We start from the raw sequence: 22,870 nt of genomic DNA on the forward strand, positions 1-22,870 counted from the left end.
AGTTTATTGCCAAATTGTTCTGACGAACACTTTTGGCACATCTTATCTGATGGTGTCCAGTACTCCTTAAGCACTAAAAAGAACTGATGTAATGACAAATAAAATAAATGGAATCTGCCTTGTGACTCCATTGGGATTTGGAATTTAAATTCCAGAACGCTATCAGCATTTTATCCAAGTTCATGGACTTCCTAGTGGTCTTTCTGTCTCTTGCGTTTGAAGATCACACCCCTTGAACAGATCACAGGAACTCCAGAAAGAGGCAGGCAGGGAAACCTTTACAAATGTATAGTAAGGGAAATGGATAGATCCAGTAGACTGATGACATGATGAGCATGGGCATGAATAAAGATGATATAAACACAGTATGGTCAGAATCATAGTTCTTTTGGTTTTGTAGTTGTCCTCTAAACTGCAAGGGGTGACATTCTTGCCCCACCGAAACCAGAGGGATTTGTGCCATTGACTTCAAGACAGCTGGGATTTTGCCCCATGTAATTAGCTATGAAGCCGAGCCAAAATGCCAAGTGTTCCTTGAACTCTGACTGACTGGAAATCCAATTTCAAACTTCAGAGCCCATGTTCAGGTCTGTATGTAACAGACGCAAAGCAGAGGCTGTCATCTTAAGAAATACATCTGTAGGGGAGCTAGTCCCACAGACAACTTTGGGGAAAAAGAAAACCACAAGCAAAAAATCTGTTTTTCATGTTGGTCATGCTACTGCAGCTAACTGTGTTCAAGTCAGCATGCCTCCCCAGTTCCCTCCAGTCCAAATGTCTTTTCCTCCTTTTTCTTGAAGGAAAGCATTTGAAGCACCAAAAGCTATTGCTAAATGTTTGCCTGTTAATGTTCCAAAGTAATATGGGGGATTTTTACCAACAAAAAGGAAAAGATGATTTGTGACCGTATTTAGAAGATAACCGGGGTCATGATCATTCCTATGGTATATGTGATTTCCCTGTGGAGAATGTCCCCATTTAACAGAAGAAAGAGGTTCCTCTGTTGATGATTCTGTAACACAGAAGAATTTGGGGTTTAAAGATCACATTTATAATATGATATGCATGAATTTATTTGCAAGTGTAACAGCTAATTGTACATAAAGAAAGGGCTGTATTGCCTCATCGGCAGTATACAATAAATTATTGACACAAAGTGTAGGCGCCCAGTGGCTGCAGATTCCTTTCTAGAGGGAATCTGGAAGAACCTTAGTTTCTGAAAGAAGTCCCCAAGTGCCATAATTAGTAGACCCTTTTCACTGTCTGTTCCATCATTTTCACTCTCCATGTTTCCATCCTTGTTTCACTCTCTTTCCATCATTGATCTGTACTCTCATGTCCACTTTCATTGTATATTGATCTCAGTGGACTTTAAACTCAAATGAAGAGCTGAAAGTAGTGAAATGAGACTCTGCTATTGGGGAACTGAGAAAAATATGCTGCAATCAGAAATTAGTGATGGATTCTGGGGCTTGTCTTCCTCTATTTTCTGCTCCTGCATCTCGTAGAAGGGAGATTTTACATCTCCCTTGAGCAGACATTAGCAGCATGGAGAATCTCCACCTCAGAGTAAACCAATGTGTGGAAAAATAAGTCAGAACTTATTCTGGGCCCAGAAGGTGGTTGAGGTGATGCAACGTGGCTGCCCACCACACAGATTTGCCCATCTTTCTAAGTGACTGACTGCAGAGCCGACAGTACTAGAGGCCGTCTGAAAACTGGGATGCATCCTGGATGTGTTCCTGACTGAGAGCACTGAATACAGGCAGCCAGGGAGGAGAAGACTTGCACAAGGCTCTTCACCTGATTTTCTGACTGAAATTAGGAAACCTTGTTATAGTCAGGCTCCAACAGCAACATCCTGAAAACAGTTAGCAATAATACGTTTCCATTATGTTCACGATTTATTTTAACACAGCTATCCACACACTGTTGCCCATCGGTAGCACGAGATTATCAATATGCTTTCCCCCACACACAAGAGTAAAGACAGCAACTTTCACCTAAATGCCAGCCCCTTAGCTTTTTAGCAGTCGTACGTTTCTGTTTAGTCTTTCTCTGGATTTTATTAAAATCGCAGTGCTACATGCACTCCGTGATTTTTTTGTTCTGTACTATCCAGCTTGATGAAGTATTTTGCAAGCAGGGAACTACAAGTGAGATTTTAACGGAAGCAAAAAGCTATATCCTGGATACAGTACGGTCCATTTACCGGTATCAAGAAGAAATGTCACACTGCAATGTGTGACACCACAAGATAACACACGCCTTCTGGGAATTAGGAAACACTTTGCCTTGCTTGTGCCTTCAGCAGACTGGCATGAATTATCTCATGGTAATAAGTAACCCAAAATGTCTAATACCTGCAACAAAATGGGAAGGAGAAAATAAACAATTGCTTCATTGTTATGAAAGATCACGTTCTTTCCCACTGTGTTAGTATCTGAAATTACATTTCAGATCACATTACAAAACTGAAGATGACTTGGGAATGTATCTGAACTATCTATATGCCTGTACCTAGTCTATCTACAGGTGTGCAGTTTGTTATGCATACAGGTATGAATATATAGTTATAAGTACCATTTTCAGATGTGTGTAGACATTTGAAAAAATTTATGCTATACCTAATAAATTATGCACATATATTTAACTTTATAACTGTTTAACATGATGTTACCCTTTAATTGGAATTTGGAATTGCTTTGAACGTGTGGCACTATTGTACCTTTTAAAATGCTCTAAATGCTAATGCTGCAAGGTGAAAACAGAGCTTTTGCTACAAGGTTTTATGTACAGGTTCATAACTCACTTTCAGAAACATCTAACAATATTCAATTTCAAAAATAATTAAATAGGCATATTTGAAAGGATTATATAAACCAAATTGTTTCTATAAATGGCAATTAGGTTTTTTTACAGACTTTTAGAAAGGAGCAGCTTTAATCTAGAGAAGAATATGTTTTATCCTCCAAAAATTCTTGTTTTATAGGTACTAGGTATTGAACTTTCTTTTGTTCAGAGCAAACTCCAGGACTATGTCACATCATAAAGCACTTCCCTGCATATTTAACTTTTGAGTTTACTGTGGATTTATATGACTGAAATCTGGCACAGACAGGCAGGCATATGGCTATCTCATTATTTTTGTAATCTCTGGCCAAAATTCTACCACTCTCAGCCTTTCAGCCTTAGGTTCTTTAAGAATTCACCATAAGCCAAAAAAAAAAAAAGAAAAAGGAAGAAAAGAAAAAAAATAAGGAAGGATGTTAATATTTGACTTTAGGATTAGGAAGTTTTTATGCTAATTATTTATTTGTATCCTTTAATGTATATGACATGTCCCTTGAGACTGATGAGATGGCTATAGAATACTAACAGCCTTTCCCTAGACTAACATTAAGCAAAATATTAACGACAAAAATTGCATTCCTTTAGTCTTATTATTGGTAAGAGATCAAAGAACAAATTTGTAGCTCCATAAACACGGGCCTCAAGACACATTCCTCATACCAAGGTGCAGGAATCAGCCCCATTAATCCATTCACAGGATCTAGCCTTTGGTGCTTGTTATTATTTGATAAATGGCTAAAACATATTGCAGCCAACGGCTCGCTCGTGAATTATGCATTAGGGCGACTGCTTAGAATACCAGCTGCCTATAGTTTGGCCTGATTTGTCAGATGGCACCATTTCTAACCCCTGTCTGTATGTCTTTCCAACCCACAGGAAGGTTTCAAGATGGTCAAAGCATGCAGTTAGTGAACTGGAAGAACATTTGCACAAATATTTGCAGAAGTTTCTCGCTACCTAGATACACTTGCAAATGAATTTCTGTTGATCAACATTGTCGGAGGAAGCAAGAAAACATTCTTAATGAACTCAAGACCCAAAAATATGAGTAAAAGAAAAGAGAAGCCTGGATTAACATATAGAAAGTACAGCTCTGCAAAAAGAGTCTCGGTAGCTAAGGTAACAGCCTGCATGTGAGAAGATTCATTTTTTGGGTCTCTCTACTGTAGACCTTCTGGATAGCCTCATTTATTCTTTCATGCTTCTGTTCCCATTAGCATGAAGGGCATAAGATTTCCCAAGAATCCCGAGACAGCTGGGTAAAAAAGAATTTTGTAGTTGCACTGAGCATGTCTGAAGGGAGGAGGGCTGGTAAGATCAGTGAAATGCAGATGGGGACAGGAAGAGTAAGAGTTTACTTTCTCTCTCCAAAAAGCAACAGCTCTCCCTTTCCCCAGAGAAGCAGCACTCACAGACTTCTCTCCAAACCTTCTGTGCTCTGGGAATAGAGCAGAAGGAGGCTGAGATCACAGCGTAGTCCTGCTGCAGGGAAACAAGAAGTAAACATGAAGAGAAGGATGGGATGGGATGGGATGGGATGGGATGGGATGGGATGGGATGGGATAGGATGGGATGGGATGGGATGGGATGGGATGGGATGGGATGGGATGGGATGGGGAAGCCCTGGAGAGCTGCTGCTGGGTGATGGTTCCAGCAGCTGTGCTAGTAGGAGGTAGGGATCAGTCACTCAGGCTAGGACAACCCATCCCGGCTGTGCCACCCCTGGCAGCCTACCCCCTCCCAGGGATGCCTGCTGCTCTGGGCCAGCTCTAAAGCTTCCCAATTGTATGGAATATGAGGACTATTATGAGAAAGATGTTCAGGTGCCATGGTAAAAGAGTCTGTATAAGTACCGGAGGTAGGATTATATTCCTTTTCATCTTGTCAAGGAATTCCCATATTCATTGATGGTATTGTTTTGAATCTATATTAAGGGGGACAATCCGTATATTTCTTTAGACGTTCATTTTCTTATTGCTGGTCACAACAAATGACTCTACAGTGAGTACGTAATTGTTAAATATTAGTCAGTTTTGTTGGACCATCTTCCCTAAACTGAACAATCATTTTCTTGGCTTTGTCCCTTGGTATTCCATTCTTGCTTTGCTATTTGCTATGCCCATTTATTGCATAATTTGAATTTTAGACTGCTTTTCCATTTGTCCTCCACATCTTGGCATGCTATGTACTGGCAATAATGATAACCAAGATCCATATTCTGACCTTGTTAACAGAAGAATAAATTTGAAGCTTCTGTGTTGGCTTCACCAGAGGTCTAGAGAACTTGTAAGGACCATGATCTTGACACTGAAGTTGCATATATGCCTGGTTTCTTGTGCAGATCATGTAACATTGAGGCTTTTGTTTGTCGGACGCCTTAAATGCGCCAGGCTCCTGATCTCTCTGAGTATTAAAACAAATAAGTGTTATAGAGAATAAGTAACACAATTACAAGGAGGGTGGAACCTATCCCCGTGTGCTATTTTGATATTACTACTGTGCATTAACATTTGCTTTGGCCCATAAGATGAGTCATATGGAAGGCTGTCTGCATTAATGATGATGGGGACCAGACTGTCTGCTGGTATATACTGGGATAGCCCCAGCGGAGTCAACAGAGAGGATCTCTCTTACAGCCCTGGGGATCATGGCTTTGGCAGCTCCACTGCGAGCCTTACTGGGAGTCAGATCCAGTCAAGGAGGTGAATAAAATGAATAGCTAACTAGGAATGAAAATTAGGGAAGGAAAAAATAGTTGCACAAATGTGTGGTTCACTTACAGCGATTCAAGTTTACTGTACATGCTACATCAAAACAAATCCTTGCAATTACATTTTTCTTGGGGGAAGGGAGGTGGTTTTTTTTCTGAACTCCTACACCCTGGTTAAAAGCTTAAAACAGGCTGAGTTGTGCAAGGCTGGGTTGAGACTGATTAGGCAGGAAAGTGCGCTGTGACACTCCCATCCGTGTGAAAGAAGAATGGACCAGCTTCTGAAGCCTGTCCTTGCTGGAGCTTGATCCTCCTCCCACTTGTTCATGTCAGCAGTCCTGACGCAGGAGCAGGAGACGCATCCAGTTCTTACTCAGCAACAACTGCTATGGAAATCAGAGGGAAGGGTGAGTGCTCAGCTGCATTTTATCCATCAGGATTTGAACTACTGCACACTGTTTCTAGTAAGAGCTCAATAAAAACTGACCAGAAGGCCTTAAGATTTGATCAGGTGGATTTTCAATGTACTTCTGTGAGGCAGATACTGGCAATACAGGAGCAGTGCCAAAAGTTAAGCTTGAGACACAAATCTAACCTGAAAAATTTCTACATATGTATTTCAGTTTTGCAACTGAAATAAACTTCAGTGTTCTCAAAGATGGACTTGCAAACCATACTGGGAAATGTTTTGGTACTCCAATGAGATCTTCTGTCCCATACTTCATTGCAACCATCCCAGATCTCTGTTAAAAAAAGGAACTATTATATTAAGTAATCCATTACCTTACTAAACTTCTTCTCAGATATTTTAGTTAGCTTTTTAGTGCCCCTAAAAGGTGCTGGAGTGCTGGACTTGACAGCATTTTAGCTATATGTTCTTAATTCATTTTACGTCACTATTACCAACACTGCTTAGTTGAGTTTTTAATAGGTTATCCCAGAATAAAGACTGGTATTTTTTTCACCCCTGTAAATGCTGGCACCATCACAGAGCATTTTCAGCGGTGTTGATGAGTTACAGAGGGGAACAATTTTCCCTTTAGCAGCAGAAGCATGCCAGGTGTCAGAGAGGAGGACATGGTGAACCCCTGCCAGATTTGAACAGTGATCTAGATAATCAGAAGCAGCATATCACCTAACAACATGAAATACAAACGTAATCCATAACCTTTATTAAATATAGTGTTGCATTTCATCCTACTGCAGAAACGTCATTATTGTGCTGTGGGCAAAGACTAAAATAGCATGCCTGATATTATGCATTTATATAATGCATAATAATGCTTAGCATACATATAGCACTGTTCATTCTGAACACACTTAAAATCATTTAAACTTCAAAAAACTGTGAAGTATGTTGCTTCTATTATTTTTTTTTAAATAATTACTTTTCCACTAAAACTTACGTGGAAGTGCATCACATCAAGGAACAATAGATCTATGGCCAAATTCTGATCAAATTACTTTGGTGAAACTACTAATTATCTTTGAAGCCAATGGAAAACTTCCAGCAATATAACCAAAATCAGAATCTGGATCCTATTCCTACATGCTGTAAAGCTGAGCTGCTACTGGATAACTTGGTACATCCAAAAATAAACCCTTCGGTTTATTTTTAGCTCATTCTGAAAATTGGGTTGACATTGTTTCTTATTTCTCTGGCTAACTTAAAAAGTAAAATGTGACAACGTGCTTCTTTTCTTGTTTGCAACATTCTCCTGTCTCTTCCCAGGCAGCTTCCCTTCACAGGCTGGGAAAGCAAGATGATGTGGTTTTGCAAGATGATGGTGGCAGGCTATAGCCCCGTACACTCAGTTGTCACATCTCGGGGGTGACCAGGTAACCCAGAGTAAAGTCCTCTCCCCTCTCTCCTCTCCCCTCTCCCCGCGCCTGACTTTGGGGTGTTGTTCCTGTGCAGTCACTGAGTCCACACAAAGCAAACCCTCCTGCCGATCATTCTCCCTTGGTCATTTCACACCCTCTTAGGACTCTTTAAAGGAGATCTCTAGAATCCATCCTTTTTTAAGTAAACGTTGATGGTTATTATGCAGCCAAGGTTACGGCCAGCTCTGGCTCAGATGGCCTCTCTTTGCTTCTGACAACCTCCAAGGCGGCAGGACAGATTTCAGCTTAGCCTTCAGTCTGCTTCAAAACACAGTCAGTACAACTCTTGGCAGTAAGTGTTTCTTTGACATTTTGTTCTGCATACAAATTCTGGAAGGGATAAAATTTACTTTCTCTTGCGGGAGTAATGTGTTCACTTGAACAGGCCATTGTGGTTTAACTGTTAAAAAGTCCAGGAACGCCTGTGTCAGTTCTTCCCTTCCAACATTTTCTTCTATCCTGTCATTTTGTCAATTATCTTTAAGGTTATTCTGCCAGCTCAGTGCAGTCAGCAGAAAACAAAACAGGGAGACTGCTTTTTTGTTTGGTTGGTTGTTGTTGTTTTTTGGGGTTTTTTTTTTGGGGGGGGGCATTCGGAGGGGAGATAAAAAAAAAAAAAGTACCCAACATCCCAAGCTATTTTAAGCCTCTAAAGTGGTAGAATGACTCAGTAAAATGCAACCTAGTCCACTTAACAAGGTATCTGAACCAAACAAGATATTATAAAAATATGAAATAGAAGTAAGTAAAAAAATATTCATTCACACAGACACACATATATGCTTAAATGTTGCAGTCAGGAGTTTACATGAAATCTTTCGTTCCTTAGTCACCTTCAAATGGGGGGGAGGAAAGACTGTTGGGACTGACCCTGCACTCACTGACAATTAATGTAGGGTCTTTGCAACAGTTAGAGACTTCCCTGTCACAGAATCATTTATTGGGTTACCTCATATCAGACCCTGACATTATTCCTGGATCAAAAGCTGTTCTGGTTTGCATCAGAACATGCAACGCTGCTGCAGCATAGCTTTGCACCTTTCTGCATCAACAAGCTCTTGTTGCGCTACTGTAGAATACATCTTTGGAAAAATTAGATCCTGCCAGGGATAGCAGCTCCATTTAGCACAGTTTCTGTTTCCACAGAAACCACACCACTGAAGTCTGCAGAGGGCAGATGCAGAGTGAGAACATCTGTGACCACTTAGGTTAATTGCCTTTCCCAACTCTTCCCCCACTCCTGGTCTCTGATGGCCCTCTGAAGATCAATGGCAGATCACCAGGCATCTTGTTGCAGGCTTTCTGCCATCCTGCCCCTTCTCCTGGGGTTATCTAAAGCTGGTTTTAAATCTGTACCCAGAGGGTCCCGAAGGACTACTTATAGAGAGTCTGCTGTCTCCTTTGTCCCTGGCTTCCTCTCTGTTCCTGGACAGGATATTTAGTCCCTCTGCACCACTGGTCTACAGCTGAGCAACAGCTAGAGAAGCTTCCCAGGTTCACAGTTCTAATGCAGTGGTGTGTTACATCTTATGTGATATCTCAGATACAGCTGTGATAGAAATCCTGTAAGTACCTGTAAGTATTTAAATAGTCACTTTACTCTTTAACATGCCTTCATAACAAATATTTTCAGGTAAAAAGGATACCAAGATACTGCAGTAGGTTACAGGTATTTTCAACATGTTACGCTATGGTTTTGTTGCTATTACCCTCTGATACATAGTCTTTTCTAAGAGTGTTAGTATTTCCAAAAAAGTATCAAAAAAGATACTGTCAGTGCTGATGCATGAAAATTACCCAAGCCTTACCTCCTCTAGCAATATACTTAATCTAAACTCAAGCTACGAAAAGGAAAAAAAGAAAATGAGAATTTTAAAAAGCAAGTTTGAAACCACTACTGAATGCCACAAGAGTCAAAAAAAGACTGCAGCAGATGAAAACAAGGGCTGAAATTCATGCAGTTGCCATTGCCCCAGGTTTCATTGTGGTTCTACCTCAGCACTACGGTGGCTTGCTAGTTTCCTTTTTGAAACTCTTCAGATGTGGGAAGAAGTTGGCTGTGGCTGTAGAGACTGGGGGCGTCAAAAGAAAGATGAGATATCAAAGCTGAAGGAAACAATCGAAACTAATTATTTTTAGCAATGATTATTAAGAGCCAGTACAGAGATCTTTAGCAATGTAGGACCAATATATAATGCCTAATAATCAGAGGCACGCTCAGGGACAAAGCAAATGTCATTACTAACTTCTTCAGACCATTGGCAACCTATGATTTTTAGAGCTAGTCTTCCTTCTGTGAAATAAATTTGCCGATACCGTTTCAGAGGCCTTGGAGGGGCGCAGTAAAGCTCTGTATGATTCTGTTATACTCCTCCCACAGATCCAGGCTGATCAGTGACAAATGCTGCTTTTATTTACTGTTTTCATATGAAGTTCTTACATGGACACTCTTATGGAAGTTTCTCACAATGGCATCAAAACTATAAAAATCTGCAGCTACCCAGGAAATGTGAAGACTTAAACTTAACTACATTTAGGGATAAATTTCAGTACAATTGACCTTGAGACAAGTTCTGGCCTGTTAAACATATTTAAACTTTTTTTTGAATATACATGACAAGAGTATTCGTAAGAGGCATGTCCCTATTAAAATGGAAAAAACCCAACAACCTCCTTTGTTTGGAGGCTTAAAGTATTTCCCCCAAATGATATGTTATTTAACTTTTCACCAAGATTTTACTTTCTAACGATACTTACGGCAGTATCAGAATCTTGACTATAACTAATAATATATTTACAAAGACTACATATATTCAGAGTACATATCATTTTGTCCTGCGTCCCTCATGAAAGCAAATAATCCAAGGAGCCCTGTATCTGTAGTTTGTAATGACCTCGGGAGTCCTTAATGCTATTGCAGTCTTATTATGTGCATGCAGCTGGAGGTATATTACTCTCAAATATTTGCCAGGTCTTTCATTTCATTTTCTGCAACACATGTCCTGGTGCAATGAAAGGCAATAGAGACCAAGATTTTGCTCTGTTTTATTCACATCTCATGGTCACCTGTTCCTGCATTATTTCTGAGCCTCTCACCCTTTTGCCGTTGAGGTTTAAATTTTAAAATTGTGGGAAAATATTTCGTTCAAGTCAGTGTCTGAAATCACTACTACAGTTGTGGACAGGATTCAGTTACTCTTAAGATGGTGGAACATCCACCCTCCCAGTGCTGGAGTCTGAGCCAGTCACTAAATGAACTACAGGTCATCTGAGGTGGGTCCGGCGGGAGTGCTGGAGCTGGGAAACCAGCCTTGTGCTGAGCCTGAGGGCTCGGGGTTTCTGCGCTTGCCTGGCTGCACTGCTCCCACCCAGCACATCATTGCAACCAAGAAGAAAAGTGGCCTAAGCACCAGCCAGCTGGCTTCGTGGAGAAGGAGGCATATGGGCTTGTCTTCCACAAGGCACAAAGCAACGAGTCCGTTCTGCCTGTGTGCTGGGGAGCTGCAGCTGACTCACTGCTGGAGCTCCCCTCGGGAGGGACAAGTGCCTACAAAGCTGACTGACACCGTAGTTTCCTCACTAAACGAAGTTGTTTAATCATAAATAAACATGTCATTTCTGGCAAAAATGCAGAGAATGAGCACATTTCGGAATAATAATGGTGTAAGAGCTTAAGTCTTGTGCTCTGCATCCTTTCCCTTTGCCTGAAAAAACAAAGCAACTGGGTATTCACCCAGGCATGAGCACAGGCCTGTGCAGGTTTCTCAGAGATCAGGGTAAAAGATCACAACCACTACCCAGGGCTTTCTACTGACAGCAGTCGGTCCTTTTCATTTCTGATGTGAGGATTCAAGATGTGAGGAGTCAAGGTTTCCTCCAGCCCCTCAAAACGTGGATCCCAAACAAAACACTCCTGCCGGCTCCTGCCTTCCCAAAATTACAGCCTTCCCCTTGCTGCCTGCTGTTTGCACCCTTCTGCAGCTGCAGGGGCTGCACTGCCGCCACCATCCGAGCCCTGCTTTGTGCTCTGTGACTCACGCTGGGCACCAAGCAGGACTTTGTGACACTTGAAGCAGCAATAACTTTCTGTATATTTTAGTGTAGGTCTCAGAGGGTTTGGAGCATCCTTCTTGCAGGCCATTTTTGTGCTCAGCCCATTGCCCATCTCTGTTTTGTCTCTTTGGAGAGCGGCTGGGGGACGATGGGACAATCTCTGTGGCCACTCTCTCTGCCATGCAGCTCCTCAGTCATCATCCCTGCATTTTCTTAGTCGGGGGAGACAAGAGGCCTGTAGTAATAGCCAAACAAAATTAAACTGAGCTATTAAATGAATGAGTGACCTTATTAGTCTGAAAGATGATAACAGTAACAACCATGACCAAAACAACTGCAAAGCAGATCTTCAGATAACAAGAATTATTACATTATTATGTTTTTAATTTCTGATGAGCCAGCATTTTCCTACACATTACTGACCAAAACATATTCAAATTCTAGGGCAGGAAGTGTTTCTAAGCTTTCTCTTAGTCATTGGTGCCATGAAACACATTTAGAAGACATATGAGTTTATACTCCTTTCTCCTCCAACCACTAGCACATACACAAATCCTTACCACGACGGGCTTGCATCAGTGGGAGTTTTGACCAAGTAAGGGTTGCAGAGTCAGGCCCCACGCAGAGCCCCAGACACAGCCTTGTTCTTATTTGGGATAAAAGTGAATGCACTTTAATGAGCTAAGCAACCAAACTGGGTTAATATCCAGTTTGTCAACAAACTTGTTTTGGCATGCTAGCTAGACCATGGCTGTTTACCCTGAGTAAACCAATTCTTGGATTATTTTGTTCCCAGAAGAATGAAGAACCCTGACATTCCCTCGCAGTCGGTAGTGCCAGCTGTGTGAGAAGAGAACTAGGAGCTCACAGAGGCCCTTGCAAGGATTTGGGAGGCTTTGAGCTGAGGACTAGGTGGGAACCTCTACCTTTCCAGACAGGCAAATCATGCATGCTCAGAGCAACATGGTGCTGAATGTGCAAAGAGCGATTCCAGTCACACTGCTCATACAATGCGGGGATGTTCTCTGCATCAGCTACAGGGAAAGAGCTGCTTTCCCAAACATCTGGAAAACTCCACCATCAGCTGACCAGTGCTGAGGAGCTGGGGACACCTCTTGTATCACACCAGCACTAACACAGCCAGAACTAAATATACTCTATTTAGTGTGTTCACCTACAAATATAAGCACACATATGGAGATATATACATAATCTATAAATAAAAGTAATAAATAAGAGTGCATGCCCTTTCACAAGCACATAAAGGCTTCCTGGAGACAAGACATACAACCCATCAAGTGCCTTCCAAAGTGTTTTTCGTACGGAAGGTCTTTCAGAACAAGGACTGCATTCACAGCATTTCTGAAGATGTTCACAGCCCCAGCTACAAAAATCTGTCAAGGTATCGCAGTGGAAATCCAGGCACATTGCTTGTCTTCTGGTTTTGGTGCAGGGGAGGGTTTTTTTACAGATTATTGAAGGGTTCGACTGGTTTTATAGCAAACACTGCTGCCATATAAACACTAGTAACTTCTCAAAGACAAAAATATGTGTATGGTTCTAATTTTAAGCACATGAGGTCATCGCTTTAAGTGTTCGAGGACTGTGTGCCGGTCAGGCATGAGCAGATGGACATGTCTCACAGTCTTGTTGATCTGCTCCCAGCTTTGAGCGGGTGAGGGAGGCTGGTGCGGGCGTGCAGATAAACCACACCGTGTACGCTGGGCTCCGTGCACCCTGGGTTTCACCACCCTCCACCAGGTCTGAGGCCAGCGGCCTCCGCACTGTGACCGAGGCAGGCCGGGCTGCCCCACCGCCCCTTCCAAGGCCGAGTCCCTGTGGTAACCCACTCGCCAAGATGGAGCAGGCCCCCACACGGGCCCCGTCCCGCGTCCCTCATGCTGGGGGCTCCCCGGGCGACTGACTGACCGCCCGAGCCCCGCCGGCCTCCGCCCGGGCCCACCATCTCGGCAGCCTGAGGGGTGCGGCCGGCCTCGCCGGCGGGCCCTGAGCCAGGGACACCGGGCCGCCCGCCCCCCTCACGAAGCCGCACACCTGCCCCGGCCCGCTTCACCGCGGGCCCGGGCCCAGCGCGCCCTCCCGGCCGGCTCCCGCCCTCGCCGGGCCCGGCGCGGCGACACCCGTCACGGGTGCCGCGGCGGGAGGGACGGCGGCACCGGCGGAGCCCGCCCGCCCGCGTTTGCCGCGCCCGCCCGCACCGCCCGGCGCTTCCTGCGGCGCGGGGCGGCGGAGCCTGGCCGGCGGGGCCGGGCCCGGCGCGGCTGGGCGGGGAGGGGGAGGAGGAGGGGGAGGAGGGGAGAGACGGGGAAGGGAGCGCGGGGCAGCGGCGGCAGGAGGAGGAGTCGGTGCCGCCGGATGCTGCGAGGAGGCGCCGCGGCCCCCCTGCGCTGCCGGCCGCTCACCTGAGCGGGCAGGAGGGAGGAGGAGCCGGCGGCCGAGCTGCGCGGAGCCCGGCGGCGGCGAGGCGGGCGGAGGGGCGGCCGGGCGGGCGAGGCCATGGCGCCGGGCGCCTAGCGGGGCCGGCAGCGCGGCAGGAGGCCCGCGTCCCGCCGTGTGCGCCCGGCTGCCGGCGGGGGCGGCCGGCGGCCTCCGCCGCGGCCTAAACAGAGCGGGCGGCCTTCCCCTCAGCGCGCCGGGCGCGGCGCCGCCGCGGCCCACAAGATGTCCACTCGGACGCCGCTGCCCACCGTCAACGAGCGGGACACGGAGAACGTGAGTGCCGCGCCGGGCCTCCCCCCGCCGCGCCCCGTCCCCCGCCCGCCGCCCCCCCCGCGGCCGCCTCTCCCCGGCACCTGGCGGCGGCCCGGCCTGCCCTGCCGCCCGGGCCAGGTACCCGAGGGGTGGGCGGGCCGCGGCCGTCCCCAGCGCCGGGCCGTCCCCGCCGCCTGCCCGCGCCTCAGGCTCCTCCGTGCGGCGCTGCCGGGGCGGGTCCGGCGCGCTGGGCTCCACGTCGCCCCAGCCCGCCCGCGGCCCGGGCCTCCCGCGGGGTCGGCGGCCGGGCAGCCCCTTCCCCGCGTTGCTGGGCGGGCCGGGCCGGGCTGCCCTTATATGTACTTGGCTGGAGCCGGCGGCTGCGGGCGCGCACGGGCGCTTGGCGTCGGGCCCCCGCGGGGAGAGGCCTCCGGCCCCCGCGGGCTGCGGGCCGGGCCGCCCAGCCCCCGCGCTGGCACCCCGGTGCCGGGGTCGGGGCACCCACCCCTGGGCTCTCTAACTGCCTGGCACTCGACCCCGGCTCGCCGCCTGGGAGTCAGCCGTACTTGGCTCTTTGTTTGCACCTCGAAGGTGGTCCCCGGCGTTGCTGTTTTCCTCTGGTTTTGCTTTGTGTTGCGACTGAGCGGGGCTGTCGTCGTGTGCCCTTGGTGCCTCCCGAGTTGATTGTTTGTATCTTCCTTTGTGCTGTTTAAACATCTTTCTGCTCTTCCTCTGCTCCACCCGGACTTGACGGAGTAGGAGCATGGTGGTGTTCTCCGTTGTGGTGGTCTTCCCGCAGAAAATAACCAGTCTTGGTGTACCTGAGAAATCTTAAGATCCTGGCCCGTATCTGGTCCTATCTGTCAGTGGTGATTATTTAAAGAGAGGGTAGTATAGGAGGTGTGAAATTTTTGTTTTAGGTGAGGGGACCAGTATTAAGAGGTATGTTTGGAATGTGTGCTAGGTATCGTTGGTTGCCTTTGGGAAACTGGCAGAATGCACAGGAGGGGAAAAAAGTCATACGAGATTTGGCGCGTGCAGGCGCACTCAGCTTCCACTTGGGTGGAAACTGATCAGTAAGAAACCTGGTGGGTTGAAATAGGTTGAAGAAGATGTATGTTTGCATTGCATCAATCTGAAGAGGTTCTGGTCAACAGTAGGAGCTCATAATGTTTGTTACTGTACAAGCCAAAGCAGCAGTGCCTGATGAATAGGTTACTGAATTATATGAAAAGTGGATATGAGAAGAGAATTTGGAAGACAAAGGTAACAAGTGAGATAATATAGTTAAAGAAGTGAAACACTACCTTGGTGTCTTCATTGTAATGAGCTTTTAGTATCAGTCACTCAGTGGAAGTTTAATTGACAGCAATATCAGCCTGGGCACAAGTTAAAGCAAGTAGATGCATTTGGTCTGTCCTTACTCTTCGTGGACTGATGAGTCCTGTATTACTGTCAGAATGAAAACAAGTCCTTGAGATGAGAAAGAAAGTTTAGATGTAATTAAATGACAAAGGCCAGGTTTGAGTGATACATGTTACTCCTGAGTGTCCATTCAAGCATGTATAGGAATGTAGATGAGAGATAGATGACAGGAAGGGAAATATTTATGCACATATCCAGTAATATAGTACATAAGACTCGCAAAGTACATTTACATAAGGCAAAAGGAAATATTCTCAAACATCACTAACTTCTGTAGAATGAAAACTTCAGATACAGTGTTAGTAGTTCATTTAGCAAATGTTATGCTACCTTTGAATGCTCTATTTTGATACCTAGAAATAAGTAAGGATTCTTTTATTTTTATTATTTCAGAGAGTGTGTTGGGTATCTAAAAAAACAGGTTTGTACAGGATATCAAAATACTCTAAATTGTACATTTGCTTCTGAAAATCTTGGTATTAGTCTGTAACCGAATACTAATGAATATAATCCTCCAGTCAGATGAACAGTAAAGAGCTGTGCAGTAGTAAGTTCCCAAATGTGCACAAAGTAATTGTAGTGCTGCTATTAGTATGGCATCTGCTGGGTTTGGGAGCAGAGATCTGGAGGTTGGTTCTGCCTGTCAGGGAGCCTCGGGAAGCCCCTCTTTGCTACCTGAGGTCTTCCTTACATCAGACCTCCTGCTAAAGTGGCAAAATGTGGGTGGAGGAGGTGGTCCGTTGTAGCGTTCGTTGATTTAAAATGGACTCTGTCAGGGTGAGGTGAGACTCTTAATTTACTTTTAATATGCTTCCTCCTGCTAATAAACACTAATGGACTGGCAAGTGTTTATGCTGATGGGTCTTGATGCGCAGAGTGTAGCTAGTAAGCTCTGGGTAACTGGGGTGGTAAGAACTTGGAAATAAAGGGAGAAGTTATTGGAAGGAGTGAGGAGAGCAGAGTAAGTATGAGTGGTTTTGGCCTGGTAAGTAAATCTATCTTCATAGTGCATATTTGCAGTTCCTGAGTACGTATATTAGCAAAGCTCTCCCAAGTTCTACAGCTAATGGTGATCTTCAGGAGATCGCTCTTTTCTTCCATCTCATACGCGTGGCCATCTCAGCAATGTTGCTCCATTGTGTGACTCTCAAGGGACAGACTGTAGCTCTGTATCCCGGAGAGAGCTGATTGATGGTTCTGAGTACAAACCTACGTACGCGTCCAGCTGTGCTTTGCACGTGGCATGAGGTCGCTGCATGAAATCATGGCGAACTAGCCTACCACCCCCCCTCCCCATCTCTTGGCAGCTGCTTTCAGTGCTCTTTATAATAGAAAATAAAAAAAATGTCAGTGTGTGCTTTTCTCAGTGAGTATGCAAGCATATGTTCTGTCATTTGGAAAAAAAAATTGCAATAATTGCATATATCACCTATTATAAGAATATGCGTTCCTTGAGGAATTACAGGAGTTCCTGGTGGGATGGGTGAAAAACATGCTTATTTCCATAATTCTTTGTACCTTTTATCCCACAGGACCCTTTGAAAATAGTCTAGGAGGGGTAAGATCATGCAACAGATTACTTGATAAGTCTTATCAGAAAGCTGGATGAAAGGTACAGGGACTTTTTGCCGACAATGGACAAACAACAGGTGGAGGGAAACGGCAGTTGTGAAACAGTATGTGTATAACTGATAGGTCTGCGTTACAGAAATTCACACCCTTCTTTTTCTTTTCCTTTTTACTATTCTTTACATCTCCCAGTGCTATATTTAACTTTTCTAGCATACGTCCATAAATATTTTTCATTGAAAATGTTATTTCTCTTTCATGAAAGTTATGTTTGAGGAAACAAAATAGACTATGATTGTCAATCATTTATTCCTGTTGAATGGTTTATTAGGAAACTTGGGGAAATTAATGGGTGGAGGCAGTATGGTAAAGATTATTTTCATGCTTGTTACTGGATTTATTTTTTTCAAGTGAGGGGTGAGAGTAATATTAAAAATAATAATTTTCCTGTGTTTTGATTTTGTACATGTAACTATTTACAGCTTCCTCTTGATACATTGTAAGTAGGCTGCGGTAGGTATTGTTTCAGTGCATTCAAACACTTGCAGTTGGGGTGAGTTTAGGTAAACTGAGCTTCCCATTTCTTCTGAGGCTGGAGAAGGAGAGGGACACAAATCAAAAGCTTTGAGCTAGAGTAGCTCTTCTGTTTTCATTGAGTTGGTATTAATTGACAAAAGAGAGGCTTTTATGTTTTTCCCTTCATACTGTGTTGTATCATGTCATTAAATTGGGGAATGTTTTTTTCTGAATTAAGGGAAAAGAAATAAGCTGGTAATACATTCTCTGTATAAGGAAAGACTAGAGATTCAACAGTCAGCTACATACAACTTTAGTAAAATTAATAAAAATGAGAATGTTGTAGTTAGCTTTTTGTGACATAAGGACCTCTTAGTCTGGCGTAAGAATACTATTTTTTTTCCCTACAGTGAGTGTAGTTTAATCTTTTGAAGGTATTACTATTATTTGTGAAGGTATTACTCTTTATTTGTGTTGTGATGTCACCCATTAGCTAAGTTTTAAGGTATTATTTTGCTTTGTACTTTTCAGACACATAAAAGTCTGTTAATTCCGTTGCAGAGGTCTTGCATGTTTACAGCGGAAGAAAGACCAAACGAGGCAGGAGTGCTGGCTGGTAACACTGGCCAGGGCTGAGGAGGAATGTGGGAATTGTGGTTGGTCTTACCTAGCCAGTGCCGTATGAGAGTGATTAAGAGATGTCATGGCAAAGGGAGTTTTAAGGAAGGATAGTACAGTGACCGATGATCATGTGATTTGCTTAATTATCATACAAATAATTATAATTTTGACACACGCACACCCATTTGCAAGCTAGCGAGGGAAGGGCGATGGCTGGGATGCCAGCTAAAGTAGGTGTGGTTAAAGATGACTTTCTGATAGGGGAGGCTACTGGACAGCTGCGTTTTAAAGGGGAAAAAAATTGAACAGGGCAAGAGATGAGAGGATGTAATGGAGTGGTCAGGTCGGTGTAATAATTAAACTATGTTTAATTTCTTTCTCTCTTTTTCTTTTTTTTCTTTTTCTTCCTTCTGGATTTGCTTTTGCACAATAAGAACACATGGTTTTGATTTGGGCAGAGGGGGCGTGGGAGAAAGTATCTGACAAGAATTCTTTCGTTCAGTGCCTTAAGCAGAAGAATGGCCTAGTTTCCAAGCCTTATGGGTTCAAGAGTACAGCTGTATCTTTCTTATCCACAGGAGATGGGCCTTAGCAAAGTAGAGAATGCCTGGGTTTTTTCGTTGTAAGATTATTTTCTTTGATCATTAATACACCATTAGGTGTATGTTTGTTTGAATGGTATGAACTGGGTATGTTCTTCTAATCTTTATTTTGAAGGTTTGTGTTTTCTCTGTGCAGACTTTTTGGGTTGGTTTGGTTCAGGTCTTGAGCAAGCTCCGATGTTGTGGGGAAAAACGCATTTAGCTAGAGTATTGTGCGCAGAGAGAGCAAGGTTCATTTTGTTATGAAGTATGTTATCCATTTTGAAGTTAATCTTCTGTGTGAATCATAGAGAGTCACGGAACAGGTGGCACAGATGTTTAGTTTTGTTTTCCTTCTGTAAAGAGAAATATTTCAGAACAAACAAATGAAAATGTAGCTTCACATTTCAGTGTTCTTTCTAGGCGTCATAAAAGACTATAGTGTTGAAGTTCAGAAAGAATTAATGCAGTTTGATTGTAGTACTTTTTAAATTTCATACTTCATGGGGTTTTTGAGGTTCATAGGTAAACATAGATTGTGGTTTGTGTTCTGAAAACTACTTACACGGTCAGTGGAGTTAAACACTGAACTAGAACAAGGAGATTATGTTCCATGGAGCCTTGCTGCTGTTGGTGGGGTCTCTACTATCATTTTTCTGATGATGTGGATTTACTGTTTATATTAATATAGCTTTTAAAATTTTCTAAGTCTGCACTTAAAATGTTTTAAACATCAGTAAAGGCAGGATTCCCCCCCCCTGCCCATGGCTCCCTATTATATTTTGAAATTAATGTTTCTGCTATAAATGTGGTAAGTTTCTATCATCACAATTGCGGTTGTTTAGCAGAGGGAACTCCTGCTAACTTCTAATTGATACCAATAGTTTAAACACAGAAAAAGTAGTTATTGAAGTGCAGATAGTGATTTCTGTTAAATTATGTAGTTGATCAATTATTTGTATTTGCAGTTGCAGAGTTTTTTTTCTTGTTCTCAGAATTCAGTATAGACCTAGCCTTTAATATCTTACTGATGTTTGAGAGAGAACTTCAGACACTATTGTCCAGATTCATTGAGAAACTATCCTTTAAAAAGGAGAGATTATTTTACTACTAATGTGGAGCTAGAAATCTGATGCAACTAAAGCCCTAAGACATTTCTTACAAATCGACCTACTAACAACTTCAGAGTTTGAGCAAACTTTTCAGATTTTGTGATATCAGAGAGAAAGCATTTTATTGCTTCTGTTTAGAGATTATCTTTTAGTAGTGTCAACCCCTCTCTCTCTCATATGTGTTTATGCTCTGTTTTGCCCTCCAGGTTAAATATACTACTTGTAAACTGTTGCAGACAGTGACATGTTTCAAACTTAGCTTATTTGTGTTGTGGTCGTGAAATGATCTATTAAGTTGTTGTTGCTGTTGGAAATGTAATGCTTGCTTTTTGTGGTGTTCTTTGGGTTTGGGGGTTTTTTGACTTTCTGGAATTTCAGAATCACAAAAAAAGATCTTTTTTTTCACAGTATTTTCTGGGTCTTCATTCTTGAATGTTTACTTACCTCTAGGTAGTGGTAAATTAAGAAGAAATGTTCTCCACAGCTGAATGTTTCTGAAAACAGCTATGAAAACAGGAAAGTTCTATTGAAACATTCACATTGTTCAGTGTAATGGATATAATGCAACTCAATCATCTGAGTTTTAATAAGCTCTTTCTCAACATCAACTACCAAGCCTGTTTAATTGTTAACATTTTTCTCCTTTTTTCACATTGAAAATTAACATTTTTTGTGTGCTCTCTCTGCTCAGTGCTAAATTAAACTTTAAATGGGCCAATTGTATCTCATTTAAGAAAGAAAATTTCTCCTTTTTTGTTTTTCTGTGAATAATTTAGTAAAATAGTAGAATCAAAGAATTGGTGAGATCTCGAGGTCCATTTAAGACTTCATAGCTGTATGTGGTGATACAGTTTAGTCTTGGTGAGCATCTTAGGAAATCTAAGGTTAAAAATTCCAAGGGGATAAGATGGTCCTTGTTAAGGCAAGTTTCCCTGTGCTTGTTTCAGCTTTTTTTTTTCCCCCTCTTCTCTCTAAGTACTGACCAAACACACTATAGCTATCAATGTAAAATAGTTTGAGGCAGAAGCACTGAAAGGCACTCTCTGTGCTTAACATAATCCTGCTGCTTTTTGAACTGATGGCAATTGGAAAAGTTTGGTTGTTTGTTTTTGGGGATTTTTTGGTTGGTTTTGGTTTTTTTTCAGATGAGCATTTTTCCAGGGATTTCTTTATGTATGCTTTCAAAGAAAACACCAACTTATGCTGAAAGACATATGTTCATAGTCACAGTAACTGTGTCTGCACAGTTAAATTCAGCTGGGCTACAATTAACCTTTAAAGCAATGAACTGGACGTGCTCATGGAGCAGTGCCATGGCTTAGGCTGTAATGATTGATCAATAGTGTGTATTTATGTAAAACCCAAAAGCACAGGTTTTCTGTGCATCTCTGTAGAATAGAAGATCATTACATTATTCTGAAATCCTCCATCTTAACAGGACAGCTGATTGACAGTCACTTTACATCACTTGAATCATTGTGGAAAGCAGGCACTCTTCTGCTGGAATGAATGAATGCATTGTCTGTGTGTTTTCAAGTTCTGGTATTCTGCAGTTTGTTGTATACGGATCCCAGGAAAAAGGACTTTTCCTTATCTTGCTGTTCCTATGCTTATGAGACACCTTACTACACTTGTTTGGTTAGCATTAACGTGGCTTACTATCAAGATGACTTTTGTAAAGACTCCTGCTGAGCTGTTCAAGATTTAAGTGCTCAATACCAATGACTCTTGGTCCTTTTGTGTGCAAACTATTTCAAGTTTGCAATGTTTCAGAAAAATGCAAGACGTGTTATAGAAACCTGTAATCATAGTACAGTAATAAAACATGGTTTGAAAGGGAAAAAATGCGTTCTTTTTCTTTGCACTTGCATTCTTCAAAAGACTGGTGGCAATATGTCAGAAAGAGGACTCTTGGTTACAGTTTTTAGCTGTACAAGCTTTAGCCATTTTCATTGTTTAAATTTCTAATCTGTATACCAAATCTAAAGAAGCACTTGCAAAAAAAGGTGCAGTAAAACATTCTTTAAATTGTTCAGTCATTTTGAATGCCCAGTAGATATAATACCTTGATATGTGTTCATAGTTCAAATGATTTCTCAGATAAAGGTTGATAAACATAGTTAAGTTAACCTGAGGAGAGAATGAAACATGTTCATGATTTCACATCAAGTGTCTGCCTTGTCCACCATGACCCTAATGGTGTGTTGGCAGTAAGTACAGTAATAATCCTGGTTTACATTTAAACATGTGGCCTGTAGAATTCACAAAAGTAGAAAAACATAGAAAAGCAGAGGATGATATCCAAACTTATTGTATATTTTAATTGATTCAACATAGGGAGCTTTGTCCGGTTGTGTTGCTACATAGTTGTGATATGAATAGGTTGAATAATAGGACAGAACTTTATTTCACCTCTGATGAAAGCACTTGTGTAGTACATTGATGTTCACAAAACTGAACATACAGAGTTACTGGATAGCCCATGGCAATCTTTTGCAAGAACAGGTAATGATAATATTACTGGTGACAAAGTCTAATTGTTTTTGTATTATAAAGTAATAGCAGTGCATGATAACTTTTAAAATCTCAAACAGAGACAAAATTAGGCAAGGTTGTTAGAAAGAAGTGGTACCTTTCATTAGGCAGATGTGGTTGGAGGAAATAGATTAGATTTTGATAGATTAGGCTTTAGCAGGGCTTGCTGTAAAGTCTCCTGCCCAAGGCTAACCTCATGGTAAAACCTGTAGTGCCTCTGCTCCACTGTGCTTCTGTAGGAGGACCCACGCCTTACTCATGATGCAGTAAAACATGCACCTTCTTGTAAGTGGAGGCAC

At 43.0% G+C, this 22,870-nt stretch overlaps 1 protein-coding gene across 6 annotated transcripts in view; it reads left to right on the plus strand.

Annotated features, from left to right (window-relative positions):
- The first annotated feature begins 12,975 nt into the window (after window positions 1–12,975).
- Window positions 12,976–22,870, plus strand: part of MARK1 (microtubule affinity regulating kinase 1) — a 63,254-nt gene continuing 53,359 nt past the window's right edge. For 3 of the 6 annotated variants that reach the window (XM_080408563.1, XM_080408564.1, XM_080408567.1), the window contains exon 1: window positions 12,978–14,233. In XM_080408563.1, the coding sequence (XP_080264689.1) occupies window positions 14,183–14,233 (51 nt within the window). In that variant the 5' untranslated portion in view covers window positions 12,978–14,182. Of the gene's footprint in view, window positions 14,234–22,870 lie in introns of all 6 variants that reach the window. The other 3 variants (XM_080408566.1, XM_080408562.1, XM_080408565.1) reach the window with 3 other exon arrangements.

Source organism: Falco punctatus (assembly GCF_963210335.1).
Source record: "Falco punctatus genome assembly, chromosome: 12".
NCBI lineage: Eukaryota > Metazoa > Chordata > Aves > Falconiformes > Falconidae > Falco > Falco punctatus.